We start from the raw sequence: 12122 nt of genomic DNA on the forward strand, positions 1-12122 counted from the left end.
CAGGTTCTATATCTAAGTTTACCTCATAATTTCTAAGCTTTTGAGTTTAAAATATGCGTGTGCATCTATGACTGCATGGTTTGATCCAACTACTTTATGATAACGGGACATCTAATACTCGAGCATAGGAGGGTTGGAATGTTACACTGCAGGCCCCTCACAACCCATATCTCTATGCCTAAGGCACGTGCAAACTGCTCTCCGCAAATATTAACTTATCTAAAACTTATGTGATCCCCAAGTAGTTTTCAACCGTTGGGCATTCAATCCACACTGTTTCTTGTGGTGTGGTCTACTCAAGCCTTGCATCTGCATCATTTTTGGGCTCTTGCCATGAGCTGGCAAAACGGTTAAAATAACGTGGACAAAACACATACATGACGATCTCCCCCCAAGAGCGTGGGCCATGCTGTGGTAGGTGCCATAGGCAGTCTGCTTCCCATCTACCCAGGGAAGTCAGATCCACGTAAACAAGGATTGCCTGTCAATGATGGAAAGCTAGTTGAGGCCCACAATGATATTTGTAAAAAATCTATCCCATCCTATTAGGACATGGCCCAAAAATAAAGTAATCCAAAATTCAAGTAGGTCATGCTACGATAAACAATGAGAATTAAACATTCATGATTGAAACATTTATATGGCCACAAAGTTGTGGATTGGACTAACGTTTATGTATTTTTGGTTCATTTTAAAAATGATGGTATGAACGGCATACATGGCATAAAAACATCACCGTCAGCTCGAAGAAGGTTTTATAGCAAAAAAAATCCCTAAAAGGCCACATTTGTGGAAGCGAGCTGGGCACTGAGTAACTCAATGTGCTTGGGGTACTGTGTAAACTCTGTGAGGTCTACCATGATTTATGTATTTTATCCACTCCGTCCATCCATTTTACCGGATAATTTAATGTTCAAATGGACCACATAATAGGTAACAGTTGAATTGAATGTCTATGGATGAAATGTTTTTGAGAGTTATGGATTAAGCTTATATTTGTTTTTTTTTTTAATTTTTTTCATTCATCCATGCCTATATAATCTTATGAATAGGTTAGATAACAAATAAATATCACTATGAGGCTAAAGCCTTTAGCCTCAATTTTGCCTCGGTTATCTAAACTGGGGTTGAAACCCCGGTGGCTAAAGGCTTTAGCTTCAATTTTAGCAATCGAGGCTAAATTGACTTTTATAGCCTCGGTTCTTCAAGTGAGGCTAAAAACCTTTTTAGCTTCAATTTTCTCGAAATGAGGCCAAATCAAAATTTTAGCCTCCATTATTTTCAACTGAGACTAAATCCAAATTTTAACCTCAATTGCCTCCAACCGAAGCTAAATTTATTCTTAACCTCGATTCTCAACAACCGAGGCTAAAGCCTTTAGCCACGGGAGTTGTAGTCTCAGTTTAGGTAACTAAGGCAAAACTGAGACTAAAGATAGATTTAGCCTTTGTTGACATCAATTGAGGCTAAAATCAATTTCTAACATTTATCAATAATTGAGCCTAAATCATTTATTTTAACCCATTCATAAACCTTTGCATATTCAGTGGCCATTGATCAAATGGCTTGCATTTTTGTTCTCATAAGGTAACAACTCATGGAGAAAAACATGAGAATCACAGCGACTTTTCAAATTGAAATTTTAGTTTCTATTTGGAATAGAAATCTAGGAAAAAAAAAGAATTCAACAACTGAAGCTTTGATCAACCGTCATCACTGGATTCTAATTCAGATTGTTAGATCTTGACTGCAACAACTGAAGCCTCTGGTCCATCTCCGAGAAATCAGCCAACATGATGGAGCTGTAGTTGGGAGAGATCTGGTGCGTCATCGGCAGTGGAAGCTTTCCTCTGCCAACGGCCCTAATCACAGGATCGATGAATTCAACATCAACATAGCTGCTATTTCCAGCAACTTGTTGTTGCAGATTCAAATTAGCTAACTACCAAGGAACGATACTGTGCAGCTGAACCTGCCACAAGAAGGAATATAAGCATCCACAACAATCAGAAAAAAGATCTTACAAGCAAGAAAATAAAAAATAGATGGTAGCAAAACCGCAAGAATTTGAGCCAGTAGATCAATGGTAGACAGGGTGCATTTCAACATTGAGGTCTCAGATTTGAACCTTGCTTACCTGCCAATCAACAAAAACAAAAGAAAAGAAAAAGATTTTTAAAAAATAACTTGAAACTGCCAATGAAATATCGGCATGTATTCAACAATGAATTATCAGACTTATAGATATTATGTTGCACCAAAAATCCGTGAATCTTGATCTTAGTAATGACACTGCTAGCAAAATAAGGTGAATGCCATTTTAATGGGAATCTACATATGTCATGGTTACAAAAGGGGATAAAAATGGTCATGCCTGAGGAATCGGAAGTGAAACTAGAAAAAGACCTAATTAGCGAAGCCGACTCCACACCCCAGGAAGATCCTTCCTATAATGAGCATGGCAAGGTTCTGGGCAGCTGCATTTAGCACCACGCCAATGATGAAGAAAATCCCTGCAATGAGCATGGTCAGCCTCCGACCGAGGTTTCTTGTGGTGTAGGATGCGAAGAAGGACGAAATCAAGCCAGCCAGATACAACGATGATGTGATCAATAGCTGAAGGCCGTGGTTGTCGTATTTGCAGTAATGGCTGTCCAAACCAGGATCTTTGGTCTTTCGATAGACGACTGGGAAGAACTTTATCAAGTAGGCGTCCATCGATGTTACATCACCTGCAACAGAGAAACCAATACACCACCATGTCAGAGGAGTGATTCATAACAATTAGACTTGCATGTTTATTTTATACTCAAGGCCCTGTCTGGTAGTCACCCAAAAAAGTGAGTTGCTCTAATTGTTCAATGTAATGTTTAGTTTTAAAGCAGAGATAGGCCCTGCCAAGGCAATCCTGGGCAAATCTGAACGTCAGTCCTAAGCCATTTACGAGGTATCTCTAGTTGATAAGCTGGCCTAAGTGGTAGGCCACCACGTAACTGTTTTACCAGTTTCAACAACATGGCACATGATGGGCCTAACACCAGCTAGGAGATAGCCCCTGATTCACCCCACCATAGATGCGTTATTTGTGGGAAAAATCGTCACTCTGCTCTGTTTAAATTTTATTCTTTAGTTCTTGTTCTTAATTTTTTAATTTCCTGGCATTGACCCAATGAAAAAGGCACATATAAAACTGCTGCTGCCAGAATAAACAGTCACAATATGACCTTCTATTATGAGAATTTCATTTACCTATAATACAGAGCTCCTGATGCCTGGCCCCTGAAAAGACCCATAGAAACTAACTACAGTACACCATGAATGTAAGATCCGATTGGTTTTCAATGTTTCCAAGAAGATTTCAATGAGCATTATCAGAAACCCCACCTGGGACCATCCCACCATCCATAGTCATCATGCTGCCATAGGGTCTTGCCAGTAATTCAAACAGTTCATCAACAATCTTACGCTCATGCCGAAAGAATGGCCGGTTCCAGAAGTCATTCTGTGGATTCTGCAGGGAGCAGGCAACCATTCAATTTACAGAAATATCACCCATATTGCTAGAGAATGAGAGAGAATGATAATTAGTTGGACAAAAGAGAAAATAAGGCACAAAATGACAGAAAATCAATGGTCGGATTCTATGTAGCCACTCTACCAAATGGTTACCTTAACGAGCTTAATAAAGGTGGCCAGCAAGCTCCATGGATGAGGTTGCTTGACAATGAGACACTCTAACAACACCCTCATTATTTGCTCCTGAATGACATCCTCCAATCACAAGGAAAGTCCATAAAATACTAACACATCGGATGGAGACAACCACCCCCAAATAATGTTGTCCATAAAATACTAACACATCAGAAGGAAACAACCACCCCAAATTATGAAGGGTACCCCTTTGGATGACTCTATAGCATGTAACTCACTCCATGATTTATTTTTTTAAAATCTCCACCCACTATTTCTAATTTTGGAATCTGAACAGAACAAATGTGCGAAAGGTAGAAGAAAAGGTGCATGCATTTTTAAAAAATGCGGATATCATTTCCCAATCGAAATAGCAAACTGATAATAATACTAAAAATGACATTTACTTCAGCCAATTTTGTTAATTATGAAACATGATGACAGCTCCTGCAGTTTGCATAACAATAACGAACAAAGTATTCTACATCCTTCCTACTGAATTTAACTGAACATAAGTTGAATTATGAACAGAGCAAGTCCTCACCTGGCTTGCTTCTGAAAACAAATAGAGAAGGACCAAGGAGAAGTAGAAGGTATGGCTGCTTGGGTAGCGTAATTGGTTGGCAACTGAATTTAGGAAAAGGTAGCGCCCTTCTGGATCCAAATCTGTTATCATAACCTGGAAAATGTCCATGGTAGGACTGACTGAAAAGTCATCCACGGGAGTGGTGTAGATAGCCTACAATTCCTCGAGATATAAGCGTCCAAGTAGAGGTTCCATTTTCAATGGTGTTAAAAATCCAGTAAAAAATCAACCAGTTCTTTTGTCAAATGCAGAAAACGCATCCTTCAGTGTTTGCACTATATGAAGAGGAAACATATCCTTTAATATTTAAACCTTACTGGCTGACGAAGAGTCAAGTACAGATGCAAAAAAATCTTTTTATGCAGGACTTCATGTAACAAAGGAAAGCCGATTTTACCAAAAGGATCATGGTACTTCTTTCTAGGAACTTCCCTTATAACTTCTATCTTGCACTAATGAACAAACTATAACCCAGATCTAGCAACAACATTATAATTGGTGATAATTGGCAGATATTGAAGGCCATTTGCATCACCTTTTAATGCATGCCTCCTGCCTCGCAAAACAATACTCAAAAGTTCAATCTTGGAGGTGCATCTGATACAGCTGACTAATTTAAAAGGTTTAATAGTGTCCTTTTGGGAAGAAATTATAAGCTGTTTCATTATTTCAGAAGCTTTTGTTCAATTCCAGAATATTGGGGTATTTTTTCTCCTACTAGCCATGCTGAACATAAAAGAGTTTTAAAATTTGTCCTCTTTCACATTCTTGAAGAACTTAGTGGACCCAGAGCTAGAGATAGTGCAAAGAAAGGGTTACCTGCATGCCTGAGTAAAGCACGAGGGAGTTGATCAGGGGTACATTGTACCGAGTCCCAGCCAGTGCAGCCTCGCTTTGGGGAAGCAACAGACTCTGGTTTAGCTCCGCTAAAAGTGGAGATCCCTTTTTCCATGACTGCAGCAAAATAAGGAAACAGCACACAAGGTGAGTAGAACACAGAAAAACCAGATGATTAACACAATGAGTGTACTGCATCACTAGTCCAAAGACCCAGCTACCCAACTCACCAAACTAAGTGAAACTGAAGGACAATAGAAAGGTAAAAATGCCCAAAGCTATGATGATAGTTAGCCTGTACAATTTTATAACAGAAAAGCCTCGTTTGTTTTGTAAATAAAACAATAACCAGTTCTTAGTATAGTATTTTGAATCACGACTGGGACTCCAGAATCCAGGTACCTTGAGATACTCATCAATTTTAGTCTTAATTTGCATTGCTTTGATAGCACCATCAACCTCAGAGAGGATGCATGGTGACTGGCTGGATTTAGGGACCAAATCAACCTGCATATGTTAAAAGAAAAGGGGTTAGTTGTTTAGTCAGGGATTAATAAACGATGATGCTGCTAACGAAACCATGACACAACTACCTTTAAGTTGGGAGTTAAAGGATAGGGCAGCTCCATATTGTGGGGAAAAGCACAGAGAATAGTGTTTCGCATTTGAATGCAACTCGGAGGGATCACATCGCAGAAGCTGAAATAATAACCACAAAGGAACTCTGGAAAATCATGAAGCAGTAACAGCAGGACCCTTAGAGTTCCTTTGTATAGAAGCGAACCTGCACATGGGCAAATAGAGATAAAATGTCAAAATGCCACCCCAAGAAACTCAATTTCCTGCGAACCAATCATCTGAATATGCAACAAGAACAGACCGTTTCTCCTAGTTCATCATTCCTCAGGTATGGCTCCATGAATTTGAACAAGTCTATGAGCAAGCGATGGATGAAAGGCCAACCCTCGTGAGAGTTGGACATGAGTAATTGTGGCATGAAACTTCTGTGGCTCACCAACTCAAGCCATGCAAATCTGAAAGGAACTTCAATTAAAACATGACCACACTGAAGGAAAATTAATGAAGCATATACCCAGTATAGAATTAATAAATAATCAGCTATTTAATAAAACTTGAATTCTCAGACCAAAAAATAAAAAATAGCAATATGGAAAATTCTAGCTATTTTGCTCACAAATTCCTAATACATTAACAGCCAGAGGAGATAACTGATTCAATCGTGAAGGAGAGCATCAGGCCAAGAAACGGCATTTCCCATCAGGTAATTCAATGGAGCACAGGAAGCTTTTGCGCAAGTATCTCATCAGGTCATTTATTGCACCAACTATAGCTACCATATCGAAAAAGAACAAAGTCTTGCACAAACAGCACATTGTTCAGTACTGCTGTTTTGATCAAAACAAAGTTCAAAGATAGGAGATTGCACAATCAGTAGGGCATGACAAATTGACAAAAAAAGAGAGTAAAAAATATAAATACAGGAGTACCAAACTGATTTTAACTATGTCCAATCGACAACATTCAATTGACAGAAGCCTTCAAATTGGTGGCAAAGTTGTTCCAAGCAGTAGGGCATGACAAATTAATGGTTGAGGCCTTGTATTTCGGTGCATAGATATGTAGATGGAGTGCTTCATAACTTGGATACTTGTCTGGATACATGTACTCCAAGGGAAAAGAAAAGAAAGGTAATGATTTTTTCCATGTTGAGGCATGGATTCCATTATTAGGGGTCATGTTTAGGATAGCAAGTGGAAAACTCATATTTGTTTGACAACGATCACCTAGTTTCTTGCACTAGTAATCTCATAGTTTGCCTACAACATAATTAAGAACAGGAGTTTCAGTTTCAATCAATCTCCATATAATTACAATCATTTAATTCTCTGAGGTTTTCATAAGGTATAAGAGAAAATAGATACTTGCCTGAACAAGTAAGTTCATCCACTAGATCCGTCCAATTTCAGTACCTTGAATTTTGAGCTTTAAAAAAATGGAGAGGTAATGTGTATCAATTGTTTTTTGTTTTTTTTTTTTTTTTACCGCTTTGTCATCTCATTTCGGCCTTCGTCTCACATGCAATGCACGTGCCATCCCTAGAAACTGTCATGTAGAAGGCTGCATGCCAGGAAATCCCGTCCCAGTTCGGGCATCTCGATCCATGATGACTGACACCGAAATGATCCACATGAAAACACGGAGTAATCCGATCCATACCTTCTCTTGGAGAAGCCCGTAAAACATGTCCTACTCTTCTGGCAGCCAATCCAATGGCTCAATTGCGCTCTTGATCAAGCAATCCAGAAGCTTCTTCCATCGGAGATCAACATTGGGACAATTCAGGACCTGGAAACGAGCGGAGAGCAGTAAATCGACGGCCACCTGAATGTCCACATTCTCCGTCTCGAAAACCTCTGATCCGCTAGATCCTTGATTCCCATCAGTAATCGACGGTGTAGGGAAGGATTCTAATGCATCGGTGGGGTCAAACAGGTCCGATGGAGATGAAAATGAGGGTTTTGGACAGCTCTGCAGGCGGGACATACAAACGTGAGAGATTGCATGGATTTCAACACAGATTTCGGAGAATTGGGATCTGAAACATACTTTAGAAGATCAATTTCTTGATTTCCTTTTGTGATTGCTGAGATGAACGAAGAATCGATTGGATTGGCTTCGAATGCAGCTAAGAAAGCTAGATTTAGGGATTCTGCGATGATCTGCGAAAGGGAAAGGTAAATGAGAGAGAGAGAGAGAGAGAGAGAGAGAGAGAGAGAGAGATTTCAAACGCACCTTGCGGGATTTTTCCTTCGATCGACGAATGTCAACTTTCTGAGGGTTTGGATAGTAGAAGACTTCATCTTTTGGGCGTGAAAGTTTGAGAGAGTGGGAAAAGGAATAGAGGAATTTTATACAGGGGAGTTTTATTTTATGCTCCGGTTGCATACGACGCTTGATACGCGTGCACTCAGAAACTGTATACTGAGCATACATTAACTCAAATCAAACTATCTACATCGTAGAAATCAGTAACACTAGGTTACAGTCGAGTTTGAACAATCCTGGCCACAGATTCTTGGACACTTATTTGTTGAAACAGGGCCCTTGGATATTTTAAATTCTTAACCGTCCAATAAATGTCCACCAATATAATAGTTGGATAATAGAATAAGCTTAATTTTTGGTTGATGATACACCTGAAATTTCATAAATAGTTTGAACCGTTTAATTTTAATTACTTGTATTCCATGTATTATAAGTGTTTGCATATTATTTATGACCCTCTGGACGCGGATCGTGTCTACCCCAGCCCATCTCCAGCTAGGAATGGGCAACAACTTTGAGTGACAACCGTGGTATATGGCCTGTAAAAGGGTGGATTTTTTGCCTCATTTTCTCACCAGCCGAGGTAAAAGGGTAGACTTTTGGCCTCAGTTTGTCACCAACCGAAGCAAAAGGGTAAACTTTTGGCCTCAGTTGCTCACCAATCGAGACAAAATGGCATACTTTTAGCCTCAATTGTTCACTAACCGAGGTAAAAGGGTAGACTTTTAGCCTCAGTTGCTTACTAACCGAGGCAAAAGGGCAGACTTTTGGCCTCAGTTTCTCACTAACCGAGGCAAAAGGACAAACTTTTAGCCTCAGTTCTCAACAACCGAGGCAAAAGGGTAGACTTTTGGCCTCAGTTCTCAACAATTGAGGTAAAAGAGTAGACCTTTGGCCTCAGTTTTTCACCAACCGAGGCAAAAGGGCAAACTTTTGGCTTCCTTGCTCACCAACCGAGGCAAAAGGGCAGACTTTTGGCTTCATTTTCAACAACCGAGGCAAAAGAGCAGATTTTAGCCTCGATTGCTCACCAACCGAGGCAAAGGGGTATTTTAGCTTCGATTTCTCACCAACCGAGGCAAAGGGCAGACTTTTAGCCTTGCTCACCAACCGAGGCAAAGGGCAGACTTTTGGTCACTTGCTCACCAACCGAGGCAAAAGGGTAGACTTTTAGCTTCGTTTCTCACCAACCGAGGCAAAGGGCAAACTTTTAGCCTCGCTCACCAATCAAGCAAAGGGTATACTTTTGGGCCTCGTTTTCAATAACCGAGGTAAAATGGTAGAATTTTGGTCTCAGTTGCTCACCAACTGAAGCAAAAGGGTAGACTTTTGGCCTCAATTTCTCACCAACCGAGACAAAAGGGTAAACTTTTAACCTCAGTTTTCAACAACCGAGGCAAAAGGGCAGACTTTTGGCCTCAGTTTCTCATCAACTGAGGCAAAAGGGCAAACTTTTGGCCTCATTTTTCAACAACCGAGGTAAAAGGGAAGACTTTTAGCCTCAGTTGCTCACTAACCGAAGCAAAAGGGCAGCCTTTTGGCCTCAGTTTCTCATCAACCGAGGCAAAATAACAGACTTTTAGCCTTGGTTTCTCATCAACCGAGGCAAAAAGTGAATTTTTAACCTCAGTTCCTTTACAACCGAGGCTAAAAACCATATTTAGCCTCCTTTTTTTGAACCGAGGCTAAAAACTTGAGGCTAAAGGCCTACTTTCCTGTAGTGGATGTTCATCCACCTGAAGATTGATCCAAGGCAGTTCACTTGGTGGCCACACATGCATGTTAAACGTCCATCGACGGATCACTTTGTTCATTTTTATAATATGATTCCCTTGATCTTTGGATATGCTTCAATTTTGGACTAACCCCTTAAATTAGATAGAAATACGCATGGACGGCGTGGATACACTACATACATTCAAGGTGGGCCCAATCCAATTTCCTCATTGGTGAACTCGTGAAAACATCACCGCAGGCCCGCCTAGCATTCGGTCGGAGGGAAGTTTCTTTGAAAGGCTCTTGAATGGAATCTGTGTCCACATTTCGGTGGAGCTACTAGTAAATGTGCAAAGATCTCACCGAAGCATACTCAATAAACTCTGTGGAGGACTACTGTGATTTATGTATTTTATCCATTCCGTCCACCCATTTTAAAAGATAATTTTAGGCTTGATACAGAAAATTAAGAATATCCAAGTCTCAAGTGGATCACACCACAGGAAACAGTATGAATTTAACCTCTACCATTGAAATATTCTTGGAGGGCATAGGAAGTTTTGGATCAAGCTGATATTTGCTTTTCCAGGTTTTAACGGTGGAAATCATTATTAAAACTTTTTCCTTTGGTAGGGCTCACTTGGGCTTTGGATATACTTCAATTTTTGTCTCAACCCATATGATCGGTAAAAACGGATGGACGGCGTGGATAATCCACGTATATTGCACGGGCCCAACATGGTTTACTCAGTAGGATTGGAAACTGACAAGGTCAGCAGCCAAATTGCTACTGAAGCGGCGTCACCAAGCTCTGTGGACCCCATTATGATGCATATATTGTATCCATACCATCCAACCATTTGGAGAGATAATTTTATGGCCTTATAAAAGGAATGAGATAGATCTAAAGTTCAATTGTACCCCACCATAGAAAACAGCGGAGATAATGACATCTACCGTTCCAGACTTCTTAGGGCCACATTAGTTTCCGTTCAAGCTGATATATATATATATATATATATATATATATACATATATATATATATATATATATATATATATATATATATATTTCACTTCACCTGTGTCTATGTTAACTTATGAGTAGGTTGGATCTCAAAAATACAACACGGTCGGCCTTATAATGTTTCAACGGTGGGTGTGACTGCTCCCAGTTTTCTGCGGTGGGTCCACCTGAACTTTAGATCTATCTCATTCTGTTTATAATGCCTTAAAACGATCTCTAAAAAGGACCGTATGGATACAGCACATGCGTCACGGTGGGGTCCAAAGAGCTCGGTGACGTCACTTCAGTGGCCATCTGGATACTGAACTTGTCAGTTTCTAATCCGCTTCCATTCAGATGACTACTCGAGCAACGTTGGCACTGAAATTTAGAGAAGAGGTTTTCTCCGGTGCATCCTAATGTATTCCAATAAGATGCATCGACGACTTGCTGTTGGATTTGGATTTTATTTTATTTTTATGAAACAATCTGTTTATTTCTTTTATAGGGCTTTCTTTAAATAGGCAATTCAAAAACAAATAAAAATAGATATAATATTTCTACCATTGGATTATAAAAATAGGCTATGGTGACCGTTCATTTTCAAAGACTATCAAATGGCTGGAATAATCCAACTAAGCTTTTATTTGCTGTATTTCTACCGTGCAAAGTGAGGGTCGTCATATGAACGGTTTAGATCGTTGGAAGATGACCCAGGTTCAAAAGCTAAAGCCCGTAGGTATCTTATTCCAATACGTCGGGATGTATGGGAGAAAATCTCTTTGGGAAATGATGGGTAATTTTTTAACATAGACTCTACCTTTTATGCTCCTCCCTTTTTTAAACCGACCATAAACTTATCTTACCAAAGTAGACTTCTGTTGTACGACAACCTCTTTCGGACGAAATTACCCCTCCTTTTTCACTGCTCTTACCTGAAACTGCGGGGTATATTTGTCCGAAATCCTATTTCCGACCCTAAAATCTACTCTGGTGATAAAAACTTGCGGCTCAAAAAGAAATTTGCATATAAACACAGCGTCTACAGCCACGCATGGGGCAAACATTTCGGTCAGTGTGCCATTTTGTTTGAAGTGCGCTGATATGGTACCGGCACCCACAGGTTGTGATTGTACCAGACTGACGGGGGATTTAGTTAAGTATTAATCTGATCTACACCGTCCATATTATTCTAAAACTCATGATAAATATACAATGAAAATATCAGGCTGATCCAAAACTTAATTGGGCCACAATAATGGAACGGTGTAAAATCATTCCTAACAGTAAATTCACGTAATATGGCCCACCTGGGTTGTAGAATTGACTATTTTTATTTAAAACCTTATTCTTAGTGGTGTGCGTCTGATGAATGGATTAGATGGCATATAAAAAATAGGTGGGCCCCACAAACATTGGGGAACATCATATTGGATGTAT

At 39.8% G+C, this 12122-nt stretch overlaps 1 protein-coding gene and 1 long non-coding RNA gene across 2 annotated transcripts; both read right to left on the reverse strand.

Moving 5' to 3' along the window:
- Positions 1 to 1534: 1534 nt before the first annotated feature.
- On the reverse strand, positions 1535 to 2813 carry LOC131228671 (uncharacterized). The gene is made up of 2 exons (XR_009163049.1): positions 2407 to 2813; positions 1535 to 1850 (listed from the first exon to the last, which is right to left on the reverse strand). It is a non-coding gene; the product is annotated as an uncharacterized LOC131228671 (long non-coding RNA).
- A 417-nt stretch (positions 2814 to 3230) lies between these two features.
- On the reverse strand, positions 3231 to 7678 carry LOC131225197 (uncharacterized). The gene is made up of 8 exons (XM_058220673.1): positions 7386 to 7678; positions 7211 to 7302; positions 5707 to 5897; positions 5516 to 5620; positions 5096 to 5230; positions 4235 to 4429; positions 3670 to 3771; positions 3231 to 3511 (listed from the first exon to the last, which is right to left on the reverse strand). Exons 1-8 carry the CDS (start codon positions 7676 to 7678, stop codon positions 3359 to 3361), a joined length of 1266 nt encoding a protein of 421 aa, XP_058076656.1. The 3' UTR covers positions 3231 to 3358.
- Between the last annotated feature and the right edge of the window lie 4444 nt (positions 7679 to 12122).

The sequence above is a fragment of the Magnolia sinica genome, chromosome 2 (assembly GCF_029962835.1).
Source record: "Magnolia sinica isolate HGM2019 chromosome 2, MsV1, whole genome shotgun sequence".
Classification (NCBI taxonomy): domain Eukaryota; kingdom Viridiplantae; phylum Streptophyta; class Magnoliopsida; order Magnoliales; family Magnoliaceae; genus Magnolia; species Magnolia sinica.